The sequence below is a fragment of the Cyanistes caeruleus genome, chromosome 25, assembly GCF_971803275.1.
Source record: "Cyanistes caeruleus chromosome 25, bCyaCae1.hap1.1, whole genome shotgun sequence".
NCBI classification, from domain to species: Eukaryota; Metazoa; Chordata; class Aves; order Passeriformes; family Paridae; genus Cyanistes; species Cyanistes caeruleus.
This window is the reverse complement of record NC_141725.1, coordinates 2,468,546-2,494,287: the sequence shown is the minus strand read 5'-3', so window position 1 is coordinate 2,494,287 and position 25,742 is coordinate 2,468,546. Positions and strand designations below refer to the sequence as shown.

The 25,742-nt window shown below is 48.0% G+C and overlaps 1 protein-coding gene and 2 long non-coding RNA genes across 4 annotated transcripts; 2 read left to right on the top strand and 1 right to left on the bottom strand.

The window, feature by feature from the left end:
* The first annotated feature begins 5,754 nt into the window (after nucleotides 1-5,754).
* Nucleotides 5,755-14,189, top strand: LOC147649327 (uncharacterized). Its single transcript, XM_086862594.1, has 2 exons — nucleotides 5,755-9,083; nucleotides 10,851-14,189. Exons 1-2 carry the CDS (start codon nucleotides 7,407-7,409, stop codon nucleotides 11,244-11,246), a joined length of 2,073 nt encoding a protein of 690 aa, XP_086718720.1. The 5' UTR covers nucleotides 5,755-7,406; the 3' UTR covers nucleotides 11,247-14,189.
* A 2,768-nt stretch (nucleotides 14,190-16,957) lies between these two features.
* On the top strand, nucleotides 16,958-18,225 carry LOC147649326 (uncharacterized). The gene is made up of 2 exons (XR_015279148.1): nucleotides 16,958-17,044; nucleotides 18,054-18,225. It is a non-coding gene; the product is annotated as an uncharacterized LOC147649326 (long non-coding RNA).
* LOC111940310 (uncharacterized) lies at nucleotides 17,970-25,354 on the bottom strand. 2 transcript variants are annotated; one of them, XR_015279149.1, is made up of 4 exons: nucleotides 25,089-25,354; nucleotides 22,943-23,096; nucleotides 20,367-21,002; nucleotides 17,970-18,746 (listed from the first exon to the last, which is right to left on the bottom strand). It is a non-coding gene; the product is annotated as an uncharacterized LOC111940310 (long non-coding RNA). The 2 variants fall into 2 exon arrangements; XR_015279150.1 differs by having other exon boundaries at nucleotides 20,367-20,999; nucleotides 25,089-25,336.
* Between the last annotated feature and the right edge of the window lie 388 nt (nucleotides 25,355-25,742).

Sequence of the window (25,742 nt, the reverse complement as noted above, 5' to 3'; positions counted from 1 at the left end):
GGATGGGAGTGGTGGCTGAAGTCCTCAGGCTGGAGCTTTCTGCTGTGCTCGACAACATTGTGGAGGTTGTCACAACTGGAGACGTCTCTGTCAGAACAGAAGAAGCTGAAGTCGTAGACTCAGGCACAGATGTGGACTCCACAGCCGAGGTGGTGCCTTCAGTCCTGGTCGTGGTGGACACAGTGGTGGACCCAACGGTGGATGTGGCCAGAGTTGCAGAAGTAGAGGTCGACTCAAAGCTGGTGCTGGTGATGGGTGCAGTTGTGCTGAGTGTTGGGGAAGTGATCTCTGGAGTAGAGCTCAGAGGAAGAGAAGAGGTCATGGCAGAAGTTGGGCTTGTCCCAGGAGTAGAGGATGATGTTTGTGCGAGGACAGTGGTGGTTGCCGCTCTTATCTCTGTTACTGGGACCGGAATTAAGTCAACAGGGGATATTGCAGCAGGGCTAGATTGGATGGGAGTGGTGGCTGAAGTCCTCAGGCTGGAGCTTTCTGCTGTGCTCGACAACATTGTGGAGGTTGTCACAAGTGGAGACGTCTCTGTCAGAACAGAAGAAGCTGAAGTCGTAGACTCAGGCACAGATGTGGACTCCACAGCCGAGGTGGTGCCTTCAGTCCTGGTCGTGGTGGACACAGTGGTGGACTCAACGGTGGATGTGGCCAGAGTTGCAGAAGTTGAGGTCGACTCAAACCTGGTGCTGGTGATGGGTGCAGTTGTGCTGAGTGTTGGGGAAGTGATCTCTGGAGTAGAGCTCAGAGGAAGAGAAGAGGTCATGGCAGAAGTTGGGCTTGTCCCAGGAGTAGAGGATGATGTTTGTGCGAGGACAGTGGTGGTCGCGGTTGTTTCTGATGCTTCAGTGGTCACCTGGCTAAGAGTGGATGTTTCAGCAGGGCTGGATTGGATGGGAGTGGTGGCTGAAGTCCTCAGGCTGGAGCTTTCTGCTGTGCTCGACAACATTGTGGAGGTTGTCACAAGTGGAGACGTCTCTGTCAGAACAGAAGAAGCTGAAGTCGTAGACTCAGGCACAGATGTGGACTCCACAGCCGAGGTGGTGCCTTCAGTCCTGGTCGTGGTGGACACAGTGGTGGACTCAACGGTGGATGTGGCCAGAGTTGCAGAAGTTGAGGTCGACTCAAACCTGGTGCTGGTGATGGGTGCAGTTGTGCTGAGTGTTGGGGAAGTGATCTCTGGAGTAGAGCTCAGAGGAAGAGAAGAGGTCATGGCAGAAGTTGGGCTTGTCCCAGGAGTAGAGGATGATGTTTGTGCGAGGACAGTGGTGGTTGCCGCTCTTATCTCTGTTACTGGGACCGGAATTAAGTCAACAGGGGATATTGCAGCAGGGCTAGATTGGATGGGAGTGGTGGCTGAAGTCCTCAGGCTGGAGCTTTCTGCTGTGCTCGACAACATTGTGGAGGTTGTCACAAGTGGAGACGTCTCTGTCAGAACAGAAGAAGCTGAAGTCATAGACTCAGGCACAGATGTGGACTCCACAGCCGAGGTGGTGCCTTCAGTCCTGGTCGTGGTGGACACAGTGGTGGACTCAACGGTGGATGTGGCCAGAGTTGCAGAAGTAGAGGTCGACTCAAGCCTGGTGCTGGTGATGGGTGCAGTTGTGCTGAGTGTGGGGGAAGTGATCTCTGGAGTAGAGCTCAGAGGAAGAGAAGAGGTCATGGCAGAAATTGGGCTTGTCCCAGGAGTAGAGGATGATGTTTGTGCGAGGACAGTGGTGGTCGCGGTTGTTTCTGATGCTTCAGTGGTCACCTGGCTAAGAGTGGATGTTTCAGCAGGGCTGGATTGGATGGGAGTGGTGGCTGAAGTCCTCAGGCTGGAGCTTTCTGCTGTGCTCGACAACATTGTGGAGGTTGTCACAAGTGGAGACGTCTCTGTCAGAACAGAAGAAGCTGAAGTCGTAGACTCAGGCACAGATGTGGACTCCACAGCCGAGGTGGTGCCGTCAGTCCTGGTCGTGGTGGACACAGTGGTGGACTCAACGGTGGATGAGGCCAGAGTTGCAGAAGTAGAGGTCGACTCAAACCTGGTGCTGGTGATGGGTGCAGTTGTGCTGAGTGTTGGGGAAGTGATCTCTGGAGTAGAGCTCAGAGGAAGAGAAGAGGTCATGGCAGAAGTTGGGCTTGTCCCAGGAGTAGAGGATGATGTTTGTGCGAGGACAGTGGTGGTTGCCGCTCTTATCTCTGTTACTGGGACCGGAATTAAGTCAACAGGGGATATTGCAGCAGGGCTAGATTGGATGGGAGTGGTGGCTGAAGTCCTCAGGCTGGAGCTTTCTGCTGTGCTCGACAACATTGTGGAGGTTGTCACAAGTGGAGACGTCTCTGTCAGAACAGAAGAAGCTGAAGTCGTAGACTCAGGCACAGATGTGGACTCCACAGCCGAGGTGGTGCCTTCAGTCCTGGTCGTGGTGGACACAGTGGTGGACTCAACGGTGGATGTGGCCAGAGTTGCAGAAGTAGAGGTCGACTCAAACCTGGTGCTGGTGATGGGTGCAGTTGTGCTGAGTGTTGGGGAAGTGATCTCTGGAGTAGAGCTCAGAGGAAGAGAAGAGGTCATGGCAGAAGTTGGGCTTGTCCCAGGAGTAGAGGATGATGTTTGTGCGAGGACAGTGGTGGTCGCGGTTGTTTCTGATGCTTCAGTGGTCACCTGGCTAAGAGTGGATGTTTCAGCAGGGCTGGATTGGATGGGAGTGGTGGCTGACGTCCTCAGGCTGGAGCTTTCTGCTGTGCTCGACAACATTGTGGAGGTTGTCACAAGTGGAGACGTCTCTGTCAGAACAGAAGAAGCTGAAGTCGTAGACTCAGGCACAGATGTGGACTCCACAGCCGAGGTGGTGCCTTCAGTCCTGGTCGTGGTGGACACAGTGGTGGACTCAACGGTGGATGTGGCCAGAGTTGCAGAAGTAGAGGTTGACTCAAACCTGGTGCTGGTGATGGGTGCAGTTGTGCTGAGTGTTGGGGAAGTGATCTCTGGAGTAGAGCTCAGAGGAAGAGAAGAGGTCATGGCAGAAGTTGGGCTTGTCCCAGGAGTAGAAGATGATGTTTGTGCGAGGACAGTGGTGGTTGCCACTCTTATCTCTGTTACTGGGACCGGAATTAAGTCAACAGGGGATATTGCAGCAGGGCTAGATTGGATGGGAGTGGTGGCTGAAGTCCTCAGGCTGGAGCTTTCTGCTGTGCTCGACAACATTGTGGAGGTTGTCACAAGTGGAGACGTCTCTGTCAGAACAGAAGAAGCTGAAGTCGTAGACTCAGGCACAGATGTGGACTCCACAGCCGAGGTGGTGCCTTCAGTCCTGGTCGTGGTGGACACAGTGGTGGACCCAACGGTGGATGTGGCCAGAGTTGCAGAAGTAGAGGTCGACTCAAACCTGGTGCTGGTGATGGGTGCAGTTGAGCTGAGTGTTGGGGAAGTGATCTCTGGAGTAGAGCTCAGAGGAAGAGAAGAGGTCATGGCAGAAGTTGGGCTTGTCCCAGGAGTAGAGGATGATGTTTGTGCGAGGACAGTGGTGGTCGCGGTTGTTTCTGATGCTTCAGTGGTCACCTGGCTAAGAGTGGATGTTTCAGCAGGGCTGGATTGGATGGGAGTGGTGGCTGAAGTCCTCAGGCTGGAGCTTTCTGCTGTGCTCGACAACATTGTGGAGGTTGTCACAAGTGGAGACGTCTCTGTCAGAACAGAAGAAGCTGAAGTCGTAGACTCAGGCACAGATGTGGACTCCACAGCCGAGGTGGTGCCTTCAGTCCTGGTCGTTTTGGACACAATGGTGGACTCAACGGTGGATGTGGCCAGAGTTGCAGAAGTTGAGGTTGACTCAAACCTGGTGCTGGTGATGGGTGCAGTTGTGCTGAGTGTTGGGGAAGTGATCTCTGGAGTAGAGCTCAGAGGAAGAGAAGAGGTCATGGCAGAAGTTGGGCTTGTCCCAGGAGTAGAGGATGATGTTTGTGCGAGGACAGTGGTGGTTGCCGCTCTTATCTCTGTTACTGGGACCGGAATTAAGTCAACAGGGGATATTGCAGCAGGGCTAGATTGGATGGGAGTGGTGGCTGAAGTCCTCAGGCTGGAGCTTTCTGCTGTGCTCGACAACATTGTGGAGGTTGTCACAAGTGGAGACGTCTCTGTCAGAACAGAAGAAGCTGAAGTCGTAGACTCAGGCACAGATGTGGACTCAGCAGCCGAGGTGGTGCCTTCAGTCCTGGTCGTTTTGGACACAGTGGTGGACTCAACGGTGGATGTGGCCAGAGTTGCAGAAGTAGAGGTTGACTCAAACCCGGTGCTGGTGATGGGTGCAGTTGAGCTGAGTGTTGGGGAAGTGATCTCTGGAGTAGAGCTCAGAGGAAGAGAAGAGGTCATGGCAGAAGTTGGGCTTGTCCCAGGAGTAGAGGATGATGTTTGTGCGAGGACAGTGGTGGTTGCCGCTCTTATCTCTGTTACTGGGACCGGAATTAAGTCAACAGGGGATATTGCAGCAGGGCTAGATTGGATGGGAGTGGTGGCTGAAGTCCTCAGGCTGGAGCTTTCTGCTGTGCTCGACAACATTGTGGAGGTTGTCACAAGTGGAGACGTCTCTGTCAGAACAGAAGAAGCTGAAGTCGTAGACTCAGGCACAGATGTGGACTCCACAGCCGAGGTGGTGCCTTCAGTCCTGGTCGTGGTGGACACAGTGGTGGACTCAACGGTGGATGTGGCCAGAGTTGCAGAAGTAGAGGTCGACTCAAACCTGGTGCTGGTGATGGGTGCAGTTGTGCTGAGTGTTGGGGAAGTGATCTCTGGAGTAGAGCTCAGAGGAAGAGAAGAGGTCATGGCAGAAGTTGGGCTTGTCCCAGGAGTAGAGGATGATGTTTGTGCGAGGACAGTGGTGGTCGCGGTTGTTTCTGATGCTTCAGTGGTCACCTGGCTAAGAGTGGATGTTTCAGCAGGGCTGGATTGGATGGGAGTGGTGGCTGACGTCCTCAGGCTGGAGCTTTCTGCTGTGCTCGACAACATTGTGGAGGTTGTCACAAGTGGAGACGTCTCTGTCAGAACAGAAGAAGCTGAAGTCGTAGACTCAGGCACAGATGTGGACTCCACAGCCGAGGTGGTGCCTTCAGTCCTGGTCGTGGTGGACACAGTGGTGGACTCAACGGTGGATGTGGCCAGAGTTGCAGAAGTAGAGGTTGACTCAAACCTGGTGCTGGTGATGGGTGCAGTTGTGCTGAGTGTTGGGGAAGTGATCTCTGGAGTAGAGCTCAGAGGAAGAGAAGAGGTCATGGCAGAAGTTGGGCTTGTCCCAGGAGTAGAAGATGATGTTTGTGCGAGGACAGTGGTGGTTGCCACTCTTATCTCTGTTACTGGGACCGGAATTAAGTCAACAGGGGATATTGCAGCAGGGCTAGATTGGATGGGAGTGGTGGCTGAAGTCCTCAGGCTGGAGCTTTCTGCTGTGCTCGACAACATTGTGGAGGTTGTCACAAGTGGAGACGTCTCTGTCAGAACAGAAGAAGCTGAAGTCGTAGACTCAGGCACAGATGTGGACTCCACAGCCGAGGTGGTGCCTTCAGTCCTGGTCGTGGTGGACACAGTGGTGGACCCAACGGTGGATGTGGCCAGAGTTGCAGAAGTAGAGGTCGACTCAAACCTGGTGCTGGTGATGGGTGCAGTTGAGCTGAGTGTTGGGGAAGTGATCTCTGGAGTAGAGCTCAGAGGAAGAGAAGAGGTCATGGCAGAAGTTGGGCTTGTCCCAGGAGTAGAGGATGATGTTTGTGCGAGGACAGTGGTGGTCGCGGTTGTTTCTGATGCTTCAGTGGTCACCTGGCTAAGAGTGGATGTTTCAGCAGGGCTGGATTGGATGGGAGTGGTGGCTGAAGTCCTCAGGCTGGAGCTTTCTGCTGTGCTCGACAACATTGTGGAGGTTGTCACAAGTGGAGACGTCTCTGTCAGAACAGAAGAAGCTGAAGTCGTAGACTCAGGCACAGATGTGGACTCCACAGCCGAGGTGGTGCCTTCAGTCCTGGTCGTTTTGGACACAATGGTGGACTCAACGGTGGATGTGGCCAGAGTTGCAGAAGTTGAGGTTGACTCAAACCTGGTGCTGGTGATGGGTGCAGTTGTGCTGAGTGTTGGGGAAGTGATCTCTGGAGTAGAGCTCAGAGGAAGAGAAGAGGTCATGGCAGAAGTTGGGCTTGTCCCAGGAGTAGAGGATGATGTTTGTGCGAGGACAGTGGTGGTTGCCGCTCTTATCTCTGTTACTGGGACCGGAATTAAGTCAACAGGGGATATTGCAGCAGGGCTAGATTGGATGGGAGTGGTGGCTGAAGTCCTCAGGCTGGAGCTTTCTGCTGTGCTCGACAACATTGTGGAGGTTGTCACAAGTGGAGACGTCTCTGTCAGAACAGAAGAAGCTGAAGTCGTAGACTCAGGCACAGATGTGGACTCAGCAGCCGAGGTGGTGCCTTCAGTCCTGGTCGTTTTGGACACAGTGGTGGACTCAACGGTGGATGTGGCCAGAGTTGCAGAAGTAGAGGTTGACTCAAACCCGGTGCTGGTGATGGGTGCAGTTGAGCTGAGTGTTGGGGAAGTGATCTCTGGAGTAGAGCTCAGAGGAAGAGAAGAGGTCATGGCAGAAGTTGGGCTTGTCCCAGGAGTAGAGGATGATGTTTGTGCGAGGACAGTGGTGGTCGCGGTAGTTTCTGATGCTTCAGTGGTCACCTGGCTAAGAGTGGATGTTTCAGCAGGGCTGGATTGGATGGGAGTGGTGGCTGAAGTCCTCAGGCTGGAGCTTTCTGCTGTGCTCGACAACATTGTGGAGGTTGTCACAAGTGGAGACGTCTCTGTCAGAACAGAAGAAGCTGAAGTCGTAGACTCAGGCACAGATGTGGACTCCACAGCCGAGGTGGTGCCTTCAGTCCTGGTCGTGGTGGACACAGTGGTGGATGTGGCCAGAGTTGCAGAAGTAGAGGTCGACTCAAACCTGGTGCTGGTGATGGGGGCAGTTGTGCTGAGTGTTGGGGAAGTGATCTCTGGAGTAGAGCTCAGAGGAAGAGAAGAGGTCATGGCAGAAGTTGGGCTTGTCCCAGGAGTAGAAGGTGATGTTTTTGCAAGAACAATGGTGGTTGCCGCTCTAACCTCTGTCACTGGGACCGGGATTAAGTCAACAGGGGATATTGCAGCAGGGCTAGATTGGATGGGAGTGGTGGCTGAAGTCTTCAGGCTGGAGCTTTCTGCTGTGCTCGACAACATTGTGGAGGTTGTCACAAGTGGAGACGTCTCTGTCAGAACAGAAGAAGCGTAAGTCGTAGACTCAGGCACAGATGTGGACTCCACAGCCGAGGTGGTGCCTTCAGTCCTGGTCGTGGTGGACTCAACGGTGGATGTGGCCAGAGTTGCAGAAGTTGAGGTCGACTCAAAGCTGGTGCTGGTGATGGGTGCAGTTGTGCTGAGTGTTGGGGAAGTGATCTCTGGAGTAGAGCTCAGAGGAAGAGAAGAGGTCATGGCAGAAGTTGGGCTTGTCCCAGGAGTAGAGGATGATGTTTGTGCGAGGACAGTGGTGGTCACAGTGGCTTCGGATGCTTCAGTGGTCACCTGGCTAAGAGTGGATGTTTCAGCAGGGCTGGATTGGATGGGAGTGGTGGCTGAAGTCCTCAGGCTGGAGCTTTCTGCTGTGCTCGACAACATTGTGGAGGTTGTCACAAGTGGAGACGTCTCTGTCAGAACAGAAGAAGCTGAAGTCGTAGACTCAGGCACAGATGTGGACTCCACAGCCGAGGTGGTGCCTTCAGTCCTGGTCGTGGTGGACACAGTGGTGGACTCAACGGTGGATGTGGCCAGAGTTGCAGAAGTAGAGGTCGACTCAAACCTGGTGCTGGTGATGGGTGCAGTTGTGCTGAGTGTTGGGGAAGTGATCTCTGGAGTAGAGCTCAGAGGAAGAGAAGAGGTCATGGCAGAAGTTGGGCTTGTCCCAGGAGTAGAGGATGATGTTTGTGCGAGGACAGTGGTGGTCGCGGTTGTTTCTGATGCTTCAGTGGTCACCTGGCTAAGAGTGGATGTTTCAGCAGGGCTGGATTGGATGGGAGTGGTGGCTGAAGTCCTCAGGCTGGAGCTTTCTGCTGTGCTCGACAACATTGTGGAGGTTGTCACAAGTGGAGACGTCTCTGTCAGAACAGAAGAAGCTGAAGTCGTAGACTCAGGCACAGATGTGGACTCCACAGCCGAGGTGGTGCCTTCAGTCCTGGTCGTGGTGGACACAGTGGTGGACTCAATGGTGGATGTGGCCAGAGTTGCAGAAGTTGAGGTCGACTCAAACCTGGTGCTGGTGATGGGTGCAGTTGTGCTGAGTGTTGGGGAAGTGATCTCTGGAGTAGAGCTCAGAGGAAGAGAAGAGGTCATGGCAGAAGTTGGGCTTGTCCCAGGAGTAGAGGATGATGTTTGTGCGAGGACAGTGGTGGTTGCCGCTCTTATCTCTGTCACTGGGACCGGAATTAAGTCAACAGGGGATATTGCAGCAGGGCTGGATTGGATGGGGGTGGTGGCTGAAGTCCTCAGGCTGGAGCTTTCTGCTGTGCTCGACAACATTGTGGAGGTTGTCACAAGTGGAGACGTCTCTGTCAGAACAGAAGAAGCTGAAGTCGTAGACTCAGGCACAGATGTGGACTCCACAGCCGAGGTGGTGCCTTCAGTCCTGGTCGTGGTGGACTCAACGGTGGATGTGGCCAGAGTTGCAGAAGTTGAGGTCGACTCAAAGCTGGTGCTGGTGATGGGTGCAGTTGTGCTGAGTGTTGGGGAAGTGATCTCTGGAGTAGAGCTCAGAGGAAGAGAAGAGGTCATGGCAGAAGTTGGGCTTGTCCCAGGAGTAGAGGATGATGTTTGTGCGAGGACAGTGGTGGTCACGGTGGCTTCGGATGCTTCAGTGGTCACCTGGCTAAGAGTGGATGTTTCAGCAGGGCTGGATTGGATGGGAGTGGTGGCTGAAGTCCTCAGGCTGGAGCTTTCTGCTGTGCTCGACAACATTGTGGAGGTTGTCACAAGTGGAGACGTCTCTGTCAGAACAGAAGAAGCTGAAGTCGTAGACTCAGGCACAGATGTGGACTCCACAGCCGAGGTGGTGCCTTCAGTCCTGGTCGTGGTGGACACAGTGGTGGACTCAACGGTGGATGTGGCCAGAGTTGCAGAAGTAGAGGTCGACTCAAAGCTGGTGCTGGTGATGGGTGCAGTTGTGCTGAGTGTTGGGGAAGTGATCTCAGGAATAGAGCTCAGAGGAAGAGAAGAGGTAATGGCAGAAGTTGGGCTTGTCCTAGGAGTAGAAGGTGATGTTTCTGCAAGAACATTGGTGGTTGCGGTGGCTTCTGATGCTTCAGTGGTCACCTGGCTAAGAGTGGATGTTTCAGCAGGGCTGGATTGGATGGGAGTGGTGGCTGAAGTCCTCAGGCTGGAGCTTTCTGCTGTGCTCGACAACATTGTGGAGGTTGTCACAAGTGGAGACGTCTCTGTCAGAACAGAAGAAGCTGAAGTCGTAGACTCAGGCACAGATGTGGACTCCACAGCCGAGCTGGTGCCTTCAGTCCTGGTCGAGGTGGACACAGTGGAGGGCTCAACGGTAGATGTGGCCAGAGTTGCAGAAGTTGAGGTTGACTCTAACCTGGTGCTGGTGATGGGTGCAGTTGTGCTGAGTGTTGGGGAAGTGATCTCTGGAGTAGAGCTCAGAGGAAGAGAAGAGGTCATGGCAGAAGTTGGGCTTGTCCCAGGAGTAGAGGATGATGTTTGTGCGAGGACAGTGGTGGTCGCGGTGGCTTCTGATGCTTCAGTGGTCACCTGGCTAAGAGTGGATGTTTCAGCAGGGCTGGATAGGATGGGAGTGGTGGCTGAAGTCGTCAGGCTGGAGCTTTCTGCTGTGCTCGACAACATTGTGGAGGTTGTCACAAGTGGAGACGTCTCTGTCAGAACAGAAGAAGCTGAAGTCGTAGACTCAGGCACAGATGTTGACTCCACAGCCGAGCTGGTGCCTTCAGTCCTGGTAGGGGTGGACTCAGCAGTGGATGTGGCCAGAGTTGCAGAAGTAGAGGTCGACTCAAACCTGGTGCTGGTGATGGGTGCAGTTGTGCTGAGTGTTGGGGAAGTGATCTCTGGAGTAGAGCTCAGAGGAAGAGAAGAGGTCATGGCAGAAGTTGGGCTTGTCCCAGGAGTAGAGGATGATGTTTGTGCGAGGACAGTGGTGGTTGCCGCTCTTATCTCTGTCACTGGGACCGGAATTAAGTCAACAGGGGATATTGCAGCAGGGCTGGATTGGATGGGGGTGGTGGCTGAAGTCCTCAGGCTGGAGCTTTCTGCTGTGCTCGACAACATTGTGGAGGTTGTCACAAGTGGAGACGTCTCTGTCAGAACAGAAGAAGCGTAAGTCGTAGACTCAGGCACAGATGTGGACTCCACAGCCGAGGTGGTGCCTTCAGTCCTGGTCGTGGTGGACTCAACGGTGGATGTGGCCAGAGTTGCAGAAGTTGAGGTCGACTCAAAGCTGGTGCTGGTGATGGGTGCAGTTGTGCTGATTGTTGGGGAAGTGATCTCTGGAGTAGAGCTCAGAGGAAGAGAAGAGGTCATGGCAGAAGTTGGGCTTGTCCCAGGAGTAGAGGATGATGTTTGTGCGAGGACAGTGGTGGTCACGGTGGCTTCGGATGCTTCAGTGGTCACCTGGCTAAGAGTGGATGTTTCAGCAGGGCTGGATTGGATGGGAGTGGTGGCTGAAGTCCTCAGGCTGGAGCTTTCTGCTGTGCTCGACAACATTGTGGAGGTTGTCACAACTGGAGACGTCTCTGTCAGAACAGAAGAAGCTGAAGTCGTAGACTCAGGCACAGATGTGGACTCCACAGCCGAGGTGGTGCCTTCAGTCCTGGTCGAGGTGGACACAGTGGTGGACTCAACGGTGGATGTGGCCAGAGTTGCAGAGGTAGAGGTCGACTCAGACTTGGTGCTGGTGATGGATGCTGTTGTGCTGAGTGTTGGGGAAGTGATCTCTAGAGTAGAGCTTCGACGGAGGCTAGAGGAGGCGTGCACATGCTCGGGATTCTCATTGGTTCTGGATTGCATTGTACTCTCTGCTGACTTTGTAGTTGTATTCTCTGGATTCAATGTGAATTGTGTAGTATATTTGGGAGATATTGTGGTGTGTGTTTTCCCATTACTGTCTTGCGTCTGTGAATTTCCTGTAATAGAAATTGATTTTCCAGGTGTGCTTTTTTTTTTAAATTCTCATGTTCTTTATTCGCTATAATATTCAAAGAACTTCCTGGTCATCTACTCTTTATTTAAATAATTTTTTACTGTATTTTTTCTCTTTTCACTAAGTCACACTTTGCAGGTTTCTTTCATCTAGTTTTTTTTGGAAATGTGTCCCTATATTTACTTTTCATTGGATATTATTGAATGAAGGGTCTGAAGAATCGTTTTCTGATCTGTAACTGCCTTATATAATCTTTATGTAAAGTCACAGCATGATTTATGTTGGAACAAATCCAGAAAATCCTTTTGTTCCATCCCCTTCCATTGGCAGGTACATCTTCCATTATCCCAGGTTGCTCCAAATCCTATCCAACCTGGCCTTGGACACTTCCAGGGATCCAGGGGCAGCCACAGCTGCTCTGGGCACCCTGTGCTACCCCCCTTACAGGGAACAATTGCTTCCTTACATATATTCCTTATAAATCAACCCTCTCTAAGCTTGAAGGCATTTCCACTTGTCCTGTCCCCCATCCCATGTACGAAGTCCCTCTCCAGGTCTTGGAGCCCTTTTAGGTCCTGGGAGGATCTCTAAGGTCTCCCTGGAGCCTCCTCTTCTACAGGCTGTGCCATCCCACTAGCCTGAGCCTGGCTCCATATGAGAGCTGCTCTGTCCTTCTGCTTGGCAGCCTCCTCTGGACTCAGTCCAGCAGGCTGAGTGATCACTGGACCTTTACCCCTTCAACAATGGTGTTATCACAAAACCTCTTGCACCTTATCTGTTCCTTCATGGGCTCAAATCAAGAGACATGTCCAGCTGGAGGTCCTCTGAAGAGATTCTCAGGAGAACAATAAAACCAGAGTGTTCTTTGCAGCTGAACATGTGCATTCACATGTGCAAGGTATCCCAATGTCCTCCACTGCTCTTTGGAAGAACCATTCATTTTTTTTTTCTGAACCATTTGAATTCTAATCCTGTCCTCCAAAATATTTGCAAGATTCCTAACTTTTATCATTCCATAGATAAACTTTCAAATTATTTAGGAGAAACTGTTCCTAAGGTGGACAACTGATGGCATTTAAAATGTAATCTCACTTACTGCTAGGCGTTATTTGTTACAGATTTTTTTTAATCCAAGTTTTTTCATCCAAACCCAGTAAAGAGCAGTAACAGCCATCTGTGAGGATTTGCCTCTACCCTCGATTATTTCTTCTTTTAGGGAAATGTTGTCAATCACTGTTAAAATCTATTCTCTGATTAAATTCTTAGTCCAGCTGAGGGTTTCCCTTTGGCTAAAACCTTTTGTCGAAATGGAAATTAAATCAGACTCTACAAATTTGTTCCTTTTCTTACTTCTTAACACTTTTTTATTTTATATGGACTTGTTATTTTTTAGTAATTAGTTTTAAGATTCTTCTGCTTTTTGCAGTAAAGTTAGTTAGCAGAGAACTCCCCAAACTCCTTCATTTCCAATGAGAAATCACGTTCCTACCCAGCCCCATCTTTTTCATGTCCCCAGTGTTCCATGGAAAAGACTGTTCAGAGTTTTCTGGAACAGCTTCTGAAGAACACTGAGATGTTTCAGAATTTAAATATATATTTCACTGAGGGATATCAGCCATGTCTGTAATTTCCAGATTTCGAAGCAGCAGTAGATACCTTAGTAGGTGAACACAGGGGTCAAGAAAAACACTCTGAACAAGTCCAACATTTTTCAAAGTACTCTGAACAAGTCCAACATTTTTCCAGCTGCTTTTTATGTAAGAATTACATATTCATACTCTGTTTTTTTCAAGCTTTCTGGATTGGCAACACCTAAAAAAATCTGTTATTCATCCATGGCTCTTTCAGTGACGACAACACAATAGCCGTGGGTTTGTCACCCCAATTAAATTCCCCTGCTCCCATGAGGTGCACACAAATGTTCCAAACCATCTCTATGGTGTGGTTCTTAGGAGGGGCTCATTCTATTAATAATCTGTCACTGGAATCACACCCAGTCTTTCCCCTGTCAGGTTGGTTGTGTCACTTCAGAAGATTCTCTTCTGGTAAAGCATTCCAGGCTTGTTAGTAATGCTTGGGCTTGACACCCACCAGGAAATGAGCAGGGCTGGCATCCTGCCTCGGGTAGTGCCGTTAGGAGAGGAAGGATGGGGAGAGGGAGACAGGGACTCTGACCAAGCTCTTTCAAATGTAAGGAATCACTATCATGTCCCAGCATCCTCACAAACAACTTCATGGGACCATGGAATCACAATTTAGCCACAGTTTAGCTCCTCCCTGCCTTAAAGCCCATCTTGTTTCATCCCTACCTTCCACTATCCCAGGTTTCTCCAAACCCTGTCCAGCCTGGCCTTGGACACTTCTAGGCCACAGGATAGGGCAGCCACAGCTGCTCTGGGCACCCTGTGCCAGGGCCTTTTCACCCCCTGGATTTTTCCCTAATATCTCACCTCTATCACTTTGAAGACATTCCCCCTCATCCAGGCCCTTGGAAATAGTCCCCCCTCTCTCTCTCCATCTTTCTTGCTGGCTCCCTTCAGGTTCTGGAAGGGTCACCCCAAAGCTTCTCTTCTCCAGACTGAGCAACCCCAATTCTCCCAGCAGGGCTGTCCTATCCCTTTAATCCTCCTGGTGCCTCCTCTGCACTCTCTCCTGTGCTGGGACCCCCAAGCTGGAGGCAGCTCTGCAGGTGGGGTCTCACCTGAGCCAGGCAGAGTCACACCAAACATCTTTGTCATCACAACTCACCGTCTGGACAATGGAAGGGAAGAATTTCTGTGGGGTTTTTGCAGGTATTTATTCTACCTGCAGTCCCTGAGTTTGCTGTGCACCCACCTGGAGACACCTGCACTGTCAGGGGCTGTGTGGCCACCTGGACACTGTGCCAAGCAAAGCACTGAGCTCTCAGCAGGACTTGTCACCTGTGATCCAGAGCAAGGCCCAGCTCTGGCTGTTACATACAAAAATAAAAATAGTCTCTTCCCCGTTCCTAAATCCTTGTTGTCTTTCTGGATTCCAGACTCAATCAAGTGATAATCTGGTATTTTGTGCATGCTTAGGAAACAGCAGAATATTATAAATAACAGGTGTGGTAATATTAATGTTAGAATAGAATGGAAGGTCAAAGGAGACTCAGCGAAAGAAAGGGGCAGCCAGTGTGGCAATGAGTAAATTGGTAGTAGCTCCTCAAGCTTTGTTTTTACTCACAGACCTGTCCTTGTCCTTTTAATTCACATTAATTGTCTCAATATTGAACATTGAAGAGATTTCAGAATTAAGGATGTACATAAAAGCACTGGAGAGCCAGGACACAGGGAATGACTTCCCACTGCCAGAGGGCAGGGCTGGATGGGATATTGGGAAGGAACTGTTCCCTGGGAGGGTGGGGAGGGATGGAATTCCCAGAGCAGCTGTGGCTGCCCCTGGATCCCTGGAAGTGTCCAAGGCCAGGCTGAATGGAGGCTGAAGCACCCTGGGATAGTGGAAGGTGTCCCTGCCATGGCAGGGGGTGTAATGGGATGGGTTTAAGTCCTTTGTGATACAAACCATTCTGTGCTATAATATATATATATATATATATATATGTATATGTATATATGTATATATGTATATATATATAAATGTAAATGCAAATGCAAATATAAATGCAAACACATAAGAATAAAAATAAAAATAAATATATATATGTATATATTTAAAAATAGATATTTCTTATTTTAAAAAGGGCACAAATATCTATAAATGTCAGTAATACATAGGGTTTTTCCTAAAATGTGTAATACTGGAATCACTGTACCTTGGTATATTAATATTTTTATATATTATTTTCTATATTAACATATGTATTATTTGCTATATAAACATCTAGAAAATTGTTAAATTCCTTTTTTTTTCTGTATTACCTGGAGGTTTTAAGCCATTCCTGGCCTTGCCTAATAGACTTGTTAGGAGGGATTTTTCAGAATACTGAAAGAGGGGACCAAACACTCCCCTGGCAGAGGGATCTGGGGATCTCTGTTTCCCACCTCTCTCTATCCCAAACTCTGGGAAGCAACCTGGAACCACACATTTCTAACACTAATTGGATATATTCATATTTAAGCAGCAATTTTGCAGACATTAAAATATTCACATTGAACTGCAAACTCTAGAATTAGTGACCCTTGCCTTTCTAAAGGAATATTTGGTAAATCCACCAATAATTCACCAAATTACCAAAGTTCCCTCACTTCAAAGCAGCAGTAATTTCCTGATCCCAGTCAGAAATTCCTAACAGGAATTTCCATGCTCTACATCAAAGCTGCTTTTCTCTTGCAGTGCAGGGGGTAAAGTGGAATATTTTCACGTCCACCTGCACTTAAAATCTGGCTCTGGGTGGGAATTCTCATGCAGATTTCTATTCACTAGCTCAAAGAAAAGCAGCCTGAATCTTACCAAGATATGGTAAATGAATTGAATTTAATATAATTTTATTAATAATAAAAACTCAAATGTTTTTGAGCCCATATTTATAACAATGTTTAGCTCCACTGTTTCCCCTCTAATTGAGAATTAAAACAGCCTTAATTGCCTTTAATTTAAAACTAATTTCAATTAAGCTGCTGGTTGTGTGAACAAAGACATTTTATATGTTGGTACCAATGCACTTAAAATGTCTCTAGTAATTTGAATTAATTAATTAATTAACTCTAGGAGAGTTCTGTAAGTCACTGGCAGTTCAAGTCCTAAGTGTCCTTTTCATTCCAGAAAATGTAATTTATAAACCTTTGAGTAACCACTACCACCAAATTGCTTTTCCATATAGAAATCATGTAATTCCAGCTCAATTAAAAAAAAAAAATTACATTTTAGATTGTTAAATGCCTTCTAGATTTTAAACTCAGAGACATTTCTAAAGCTAATTTTCTTGTCATAAGAAATACAATTTCAGAGACTGAAGCACTCCAGACCCTCTGTCATTTCATTGCCATTAATAATGTCATTTATATCCACTTTTTCAAAAAATACACAACTGGAAAATATTGTAAAATTCTCCAAACACTTTTAGTTTGATTATTTTCTATTAACAATTATGATATGGATTCCTCCCCCCCTTTTTGATTTCAAAACTCAGCTGAGGAATGTAGATGAGCCGTCTGTAAAGTAAATATTAACGTCTCATTCATCTCTTTTCAGAAAACAAAATTAACTTTGTGTCCTAAAACAAATGTTGCAATTTATATTTCAGCTTTTGCTACATTAAATTAGATCAGCTCAGCTTGGGCAATTCCTCTGTATTTATATTCAACAAATCTAAAAAATAAATGTTGTCCTCTCTCTTATTTCTTTCTTTTAACTGATGAGTAGAAGTGCTAAAAATTTGCAAGACCATGAGCAAGATCAGCCCATCACTCCAAAGTGATTTGGGGTTTTTCAGTTGTATCACAAATTCTGGATAGATTTAATCATCAGTGTTGTTTGAAGTGATTAGATGGGAATAAAACCCGTTTTGTTTTTAGTTTTAGTGATCATCATTTAATTTACAAAATCTGTTCAACTGTACAAAAATACACTGAGTTTTTCTAATAAAAAAGTAAATTAGATAATTTTTTTCAATTAAATAATTTAATAAATTGAGTACTCAATAAGTTAAATAATTAAACAAATTTTACTTACCGAAAGAGCAGCACAATACAACGATAACACACAAAACCTTCATCTTAAAAGGGGATAAATTTATCATCCAATCCATCCTTTTTTTTCCTTACAAGATTAGAATTTTCTGGCAAGATTAGGAATTTTCCCAAATTCCCTTCAGGACCTGCAGCTCTGGGCAGAGCAGGAGTGACCCTCACACGAGAGGGGACAAGGTGAGTGTGATGGTCAAGGGGGAAATGCTCTTAAACTCCAGCCCCTTGCATAATGCCAAGCCTTGGTGGAGGTTTGGGCCACACCTGTACCTGACAGCCCCGAGGATTTTCAAATTAGAGCCTGGTACTTTCCCTCTAGGGAAGGTAAATAAGAAACTCTCTGCTTGAAAAGGTCAGCGGGAGTGAATCTGAGCATGAAATGAGCAGGAATGGAGACAGGTCTACACCCTTGAAGGCCACAATCACACATTCATCTCGCAGATATTTAAGTTCAGGGTGGACACGGAGACAGGAGTTTGGCTGGGCTTTGAGTTTACATTTCAGTCGCACAAGTCGGGTCTGAATGGCGAGCAAACATTTCCTGAGGCTCTTTGTGGAGCAGCAAGAGCCTGGGGTGATTGGTATGAGAAGCCCATTGGGCTCATCCTTCCTTCCCAGCACTCATTCCTCGGGTACATCCATTGCCAAAACTGCAAACTGACAGCTTGGCACGGTCTCAGCCGTCCCCTGGGATTTCTCCCCTGGAGAATGGGCAAAGGGATTCAGGAGAACCTCTCTGAGGGGATGCCCAGGGGTAAACCTGTGGATAAAGTGGCAAAATCCAGCAAATCCACGTGTGGCTTTTGCAGATCCATGGGGTAGTGGGTAAAGTTGAAGGAGGAACTGCCACACTCCTGAACCCAGTTGAGAATTAAAAAGGTTTCCAATTATTTTGAGCCATCACCAATATGGAGTTTGATGCTTTATCTTTTTAATTCTTGATCAGGATTGATCAACAGGTGAACAGACTGTCTTTGGGTTTGGGTTCCCTCATCCCCTTGTTCCTGTTCTCTTTCCAGAATCCTGCTCCTCTTTCCTCTCACACCTCTTCCAAACCCAACATTTCTTGTTCAAGGTGAACCCAGGAAAAATAAAAACATTCCTATTTGCATTTTCCATCACTTTTTATTTAATTCTCACTAAACCCTGCACTCAGGAAAGGCAAAAAACTTTTTTTCATCCCTGACAGAGAGGCTTCATCTCCAGCTCAGTTCCAGGTTTAGAGGGACAGTTTTCCACAAAGATGGCTGAAGAAAAGTAAATGTTTGTCTGGATGACCTGGAAGTTCTCTGGAAATCAACTCTAATTCACTCAGCTGGAGGTTTTTATGAGTTATTAATTAAATGTTTAGTTTGATTGGATTGAAAAGTTATTTTATACTTGTACAACTTGTAGGGGACAGTTCTGTTTTGAATACCCAAGGGTTTTTTTGTAAATGATGGAGATAATTTATATTAAAAATACCTTTTTCACAGGTAAAGAACCATTAAACACTGGTTTATATGGCATATACATTAATAACAAAATTAATACAAATTCAGTTTTCCTAACTGAGGAACTAAATAGGTTTTAGAAGCCTGGATTCATTCACGTAAATGTTATTTCTCTGTAAAATTTCTATGATACAAAGACCCTCTTCATTGCTTGGATAACACAGAAAGATTAAAAGTTCCTCCCAGAGTTGCTGAAATTACCTCAAGCACACCTGTCACGATGTGAGGGACTGACGTGCACCCGCTCCTGCCTGGTTGTGCAAGAACTGGGTAAATTGAACATCCTTGACCTTTCCTCAAGTGTTACTAAGGGAGAAACAATTTGTGATTCACGACTCATTTCTGCCTGGGTCGCCTCTTTGACGTGATCTGTCTTTGGCTTCGTTTTCCTGCATAAAAAAAGGTTGAAAAATCGGAGGGGAGGGGAAAAATCATCCCAACTTTAGGGAGAAATCATCCCAGCTTTGGGGAGAAATCATCCCAGCTCTGGAGGTAAATAAACCAGATGTAAATAAAATAGTAAAATTGAAACAAAGGAGCTTTGAGGATGATTCTGGGGGTCTCCAAGGTTAAGCCAAAAGGCACAACCCCCCTGTTTTCACTTGGAATTTTAAGTACAAGCAGCCCAGTTGACTCTGCTCAAACTCCCGGATGGAAGAGCTCCACACACACCTGCACCAAGAGGGAGGCCTGATACTGTTAAAAATTAAGATTTCAATTAATTTTTGCAGGCAAAACCTCCTCACAGCAGTAGGTTCTATCCCAAACACCTTTGTGATATAAAGGGGATGAAATGAGAGCAATTGAAACAAAAGCTGCTCTTTCATGATGTCTCTGCAGCCACCTTTACATAACCCAGCATCGTTTCCCTTTATCAGAACTGGGTGTTTGAACCTCCCTGGGAGGGACACCTGACACACTCCTGACTTCACCCAGTAAATGAAAGTGAAGGGAAAGCTCTCACTGCTTTGGGAGGAATGCAGCACCTTAAGCTGTGGGTTAATTTATAATTTCTTTTTTAAACCTGCTGTTTGAACCAGGAAGTAACTTCCTTAGGAGAACTTCAGTCTGAAACAGGGAAAATTCCTGCACTCCTGCTGCTGGGGCAAAGGAAAGCTCAGTTTGAAGTAGCTTGAGAAGGAATTCATAACAGCTTTCATTCTTTGTCTGTCCCGTGTCAATGAATGCTCGCTAAACTCTGATTGATTTATCAGGTTTTACCAGTTGGTTTTGTAACCAAATACTTCCTTCTGCTGGCATTAACCGAGAACTGCATTTGAAATCCAAAATCCAGCCACCCCAGGGCTGTGGAAGGAAGTGGTTGCAGGAGAGTATTTTGTTCTCATTTAGAAGGAAGGTTGTGGAAGAGTATTTTATTTTCATTTACTTCTGCATTAGGGCTCGCTCTCAGAGTGTCACTGCTGTCTGAACAGAAATCCTCCCAGCAGCTCCTCTGCCAGGCGTGCCCCACACCCAAACCCACCTGTGACGCAGGTGACTCCCTAAAATTTGAACATGTCAGCCTTGGAAGCTGAAAGGAGAATTTGGATGATGTTTCCTGTGAGTGGATGCTCAAACAAAAACCTTTGGCTGTTGAATGACCCCAACATCCCTGGGTGTGCATGGGGAGAATCCAGAGCCTGCAATGGAGAACTGAAGCAATTCCATGGCCCAGGGGGAGTTTCTGAGGGAGTAACCAGACACAGATAACGCACCACAGAGGAAAAGTGTCCAGAAAACCGTGTGAAATCTCCCTGGTTTAAGGGGTATGAACACATTTCAGGTGCCACTGGGAGAGGAGAGAAAACATTCCTGAGGACATAGCTCAGTGGATCCCAGAATGGGCTGGGTTGAAAGAAACCTAAAATACAATCTCATTCCTCAAGCTGCCATGGGCAGGGACACTTTCCACTAGAAGGATGATGATTTGCCCCCAGATAAACTGTTTCAAACACTAAATAAAATAAAAGAATCAGCTGAACACTTAATAAATCCATAAAAGCCCTCACCTGACACAATGTTGTGCAGCCAGGACAGGACATCTGTCCCAGAGGTGATCCTGGAGTTCAGTGGCCTCTTGCACTCAGTCCTCGTGTTCTGAGTGGGTCTGGGCAGCCCCCTGGGGCCAAGGAATGAGGGGGTCCCTCCAGGATTCCCAGTGTCCCCAGTGTCAGGTGCCACCAGACCTGTCAGTGCCCACAGGGAGGCTGCAGAAGGGTCCCAAGTTCTGCTCCTCCTGTGCTGGGGACCCTGGGCTCTGGCACTGATGGAGATGTGCAGGTCTGGAAGGGGAGAAGATCCTTCAGCATCAGGAGCTGCAGCAGGGGGAGGCTGGGGAGGGTCCCCACTGTCACCCTGGTGCCGGAGGGACAGCGATGCCTCTGCCCTTTGTGTCATGGGGGACTTTGGGCCAAGCACCAGTGAGGGGTTGAGGGGCTGTGGGACCAACCCATCCACGGTGCTTTCCCCAAGGACAGGGGACCAGGGCTGAAATCTGTCACCCAGGGCTGTCCCTGTGCCTGTTCCAGACCCGCAGTTCTCCTCTGACACTGCCACAAATCCCAGTGAGGGGGGTTTGGCCTCTGGCAGCTTCTCCCTGATCACTGCCGGGTCCTTCACGCCGAGCACCAACCTCCTGAGACCTGCTGGGAAACAGAGAGGGCTCAATAACCAGCAGAAATTAAAGGATTAGGAATACGAGGAGAAAAATTCTGTAATTTTTTTTTCAATTAATTAATTTATTTAATTAATTACAAAGGCTGCTGGCACTGCCCAGGCTCCCCAGGGAATGGGCCCGGCCCCAAGGCTGCCAGAGCTCCAGGAGCATTTGGACAGCGCTCTCAGGGATGCTCAGGGTGGGCTTGTTGGGGGCTCTGGGCAGGGCCAGGGGCTGCACACATGATCCCTGTGGGATACAGCTCAGGATATTTTGGGATTTTGTGTGATTTTGGAGTTTCTGGGGAGATTTGAGCTTGCTGTTTTTCTTTTGGGATCAATCTGCTCCAAACACAGCCATTGGATGTAGCAGAGCCAAGACTGTTCCTGCCAGGGACTTGAATCCCCCTTCCCCAAGGAATCCTCCACTATCAGGAGAGGGATCTCCCACATTAGAGGGAGCAGCTCCTCCTCAGCCTCACAGGAGACAGAGGCTTCTCTGCAATAATTTATATATTTATAGAATCATAGAAAGAATTGAGTTGGAAGGGACCCTAGAGCTCATCCAGTCTCACTCCCTACCATGGGCAGGGACACCTTCCACTATCCCAGCTTGCTCCAAGCCCCATCCAACCTGACTGGATTTAAACTATTTTTTTGTTTGTTTTATAATCTCATGTAAAGAGTTTCTCTTTTTGCTTTTTTTTTTCTTTTTTCTTACCATTCTGAATTTTCACCTCATAGCTGTTGCTTTAGTCACCTAATTCTAGCATTTTAAGATGTCAGTTATTGGTAGAACCTTTATGTGAGAGAAATTTGGGGGGTTTAGGGCTTTAAAAATAAAATGAAACCTTTTTCCTGGGAGTTATTTCCTACACCACAATAATTCTTATATTATTGTATTCCTAGACTCAACTGCAGTTTTTCCCCTGAGTGCTGGAGCATCAAGACCAGTTTATGTAGGAAGAAATTTCAGGAACATTTTTTTTTCTTGTGCTCAATTCTCAGATATCAGATATTTGCAGTCAGGGGAAAAGAAATCACTGCAGATAATGGGTTTGGGTTTTGTGCTTATTCAAATAATGGAATTTGGGCACAATCACAGCAAGTGTTAAAAAGTGTCTCCCTGAACTCTTTCTAGAAAAAGTTTGGGCCTCATTGCTGCCTGATGCAGCTACATTCATGGAATCATGGGATGGTTTGGGTGGGAAAGGACCTTAAATCCCACCTCATTCCACCCCTGCCATGGCAGGGACATCTCCCACCATCCCAGGCTGCTCCAAGCCCCATCCAGCCTGGCCTTGGGCACTGCCAGGGATCCAGGGGCAGCCACAGCTGCTCTGGGCACCCTGTGCCAGCCAACAATTCCTTCCCAATATCTCACATAAATTTCTCTTTTTTCAGTTTGAAAGAGATTTGGAAGATTCAGGTCTCCTTCTTCTAGGTACCCAGAGGGAAAAATAGCAAGGACAACTTCCAATTCCAAAGGATCCAGTGCATGTGTGACTGTGCCACCCCTGTCCCCTTTAACAGCTTTGAAAATACACAGCAAACCTCCCCTCCCACCACAGGGAATATACTCAAGTCTTTACTATTTGGGATTTTTTTATCTCTTTTTCATCCCCAAAATAATCCACAATAATTAGAAACTGTTTAATTACCTTCTGCCTTGAATTCCTGCCTCTGCACCGCATGCACGTGCAGGTACAGATATTTTTCAAGAAATTTTGAATGCATTCTGCTAATATTAATCCCATAATATAAATGTATAATATACATATAAAATATAAAAATATTTATACATAGATTTGACATATAAATGCACATTCATAATTCCCTTTAAAAAAATTTTCAACCCCCCCACACCTCAATTAAAATTTCAGTTTCCCTGGAGCATTCCATGAAAAAATTACCGTAAGGTCCATCCTACCTGTTGCTGTGCACAGGCTGAAATTAAATGCCAGGACTAGGAATATATTTTGTGTCAAATATATCCCAGAGCAACATTTCCAAGTCATGTTTTTGCCTTGAGACTCCTTGTCCAAGTGAAAAGTTGTTCCGGGCTCCTCACAACTCTGCTCCCTCTGCAAGCAAATTCCAAATGTTATGGAAGTCACTCAGGTAATGCAAGCTGAGGTGGGTTGGCTGAGCAGCTGACACACCTTAAACCCTCCTTAGTTTGGGAAGTTGTTGTTATCTGGGCAGAACTGGGGGCCCAGTGGGTTGAACTAGAGGTACAAAAATGCACTTTGGGTTGGGAATCCAGTTCAAAACCTCAGGAGCAGCCACATCGCCTGGATGTAACGTTCTGTTTGGGGAAATTTCGGGTGTAAAAATGGGGTTGTGGCAACATTAATGGAAAAGCATTTGGATTTTAAATCAGTAAATAAATATTGGGGTTAATGGGATGAATTCTGGGCAATGAGTTGACCTCCAACAGCAGCATTACCATTACTGACCATGAGAAAATGTGTTGGTGACAAAAAATAACTGTGGGAGAAGACCCAGCTGGTCACTCAGGGGGTCTCTCTCCCCAGAAACCTCTCCCAGAGCATGTGGAAATGATTTGGCTTTGCAGGAGTAATCCCTCACGCCATTTTTTCCTCAAGTAAAGGAAATTGCTAATGGAAAAAAATATTCCTGAGTGATTTTGTGATTAAAATCCAACTCAAACAGACTTGGGACAGAAATGTGCTGAGCCAGGGATCCTGGAGGAGATTGGGATGCTCATCACCTCCTCTCCTGCTCCATTCTGACCACAGAGGGATTAATTGGGATGAGTTCCACAACAGAAGCTGCTTTTCCTCCTGATTTCCAGCTTTGCAATGAACCCACTGGGCTGTGACTCCCTCTGGCCCTGCTCCAGTGGATCTTCAGGTACCTGAATGTCCCAGCAGTGCCTGGAGATGTTCAAATGTGTCCTTTGGCCCACAGTGAGCTCACTGATCTCATTGCATACCCAAGTGATGCCGGTAAACACAAACCTTAAACCTGATCACGTCCCTGCTGCCCTAATTAGGCAGAGATTCTGCAAAGGCAGCTTTTTCAGAGAGAAGAAATTAAATTATAGCTGGGAAACGCTCAGAGTTTGTTTGCAGAGAGAAAAATGAATCTCGTAGGTTATCACAGAATGGTTTGGGTTGGAAGGGACATTAAAGTCACCCAGTGCCACCCCTGCCATGGCAGGGACACCTTCCACTGTCCCAGGCTGCTCCAAGCCCCGTCCAGCCTGGCCTTGGGCACTGCCAGGGATCCAGGGGCAGCCACAGGCTCCCTGCACCAATCCTTCAGCACCTCACAGCCAATAATTACCCATAACCCATCTAAATATCCCCTTCTTCACCTTAAATCCATTCCCCATTTCCCATCAAGTTCTATTATTTAATATTTGACACAGAGAGGATTTGCTGTCTGGAGCTGCTCTTTGGGCAAAGCCTGGCTTTGTCCCCATGTCCCTGCTCCGTGCCTGCTCTGCTCAGCCAAACCAAACGGGGTCTCACCTTGCACATCCTGTGGGCCACTAGATGCCATCCTAAACCTCAGAAAACAAAGCAATAAAACATGTGGAAATAAAAGACAACATAAATCACAAAAGATTAATTAAAGCTCAGGTATTTTTAAAGCTGAGCCAGCAGCTTCTTTCAGGGTTGGCTGTCCTGTACTTGCACCCTCATGAGTTTGGTGTGGTTTTTCTTGCTGGATTTGCTGCTGATGGAGCAGCTCTGCTGTAAGGAAAGGCTGAAGGAATTGGGATGGTACAGCCTGGAGAGGAGAAGCTTTGGAGTGAACTCATTGTGGCATTCCTGGGAGCCTGCAATAAATATGGAACAAGAAAGAGACTGTTTGAAAGGGCCTGGAGGGACAGGACACAGGGAATGGCTCCCAGTGCCAGAGGGCAGGGCTGGATGGGATATTGGGAAGGAATTGTTGGCTGGCAGGGTGGGCAGGCCCTGGCACAGGGTGCCCAGAGCAGCTGGGGCTGCCCCTGGATCCCTGGCAGTGTCCAAGGCCAGGCTGGACGGGGCTTGGAGCCCCCTGGGATGGTTTGAGGTGTCCCTGCCCTGCACTGCCCCTACCCGGGCTCCCTTTGGTGGGATAATTCAGCAGCACCTTAGTTCCACCGGGAATTGTTGTAGTTTCACAGCAGAGCACTGAAAACCTTTCCCTCTGCCCATTCCCTTCTGCCTTGCTGTTTAACTACAGATTAAATTCCATCCTGAATCCATTCCTTCTCATGGAGGCTGCCGAGGGGTAGAGACTGAAGTCACACCGAGCACTTTGGGGCATGAGGGAGAAGGGAAAGCCAAGAAGGTGCAGAGCTCCCAGGCCTTCCCTCCTTAGCAACATGGAAACACAAAGGCCTTTGTGGGAAGAGTGCAGGGAGAGGTCGGGCCTTGTCACCATGCAGCAGGAAAACACAAAGTGTTGGGGCTTTGTTGGAGCAATTGAGAATGAAAGGGGCAAACATTTACCAGAAGGAAAAAGCAACAAGGAAAAGAGGCTCAGTCAGCTGTGCTGGGCTTTATAAGAAGGTTTTCGGGTATATTTTACAACCAGAATTTACAGACTTAACTAAAAATGGTCACCACCAGATGAGGAGGATCCAAAGCTGTTGGAGACTGTCCAGAGGAGGGACACGGAGCTGGGGAAGGCTCTGAGGAGCAGCTGAGGGCACTTGGCTCGTTCAGCTGGAGCAGAGGAGACTGAGGGGAGGCTCCTCAGGGGCTGCA

Excerpts from the sequence above, each read along its gene's own strand:
- LOC147649327 (XM_086862594.1), top strand. The coding sequence starts at position 7,407 with ATGGGTGCAGTTGTGCTGAGTGTTGGGGAAGTGATCTCTGGAGTAGAG. Across the intron at positions 9,084-10,850 it reads ATGTGGACTCCACAGCCGAG|GTGGTGCCTTCAGTCCTGGT; the intron begins GTGGTGCCTTCA and ends TCCACAGCCGAG.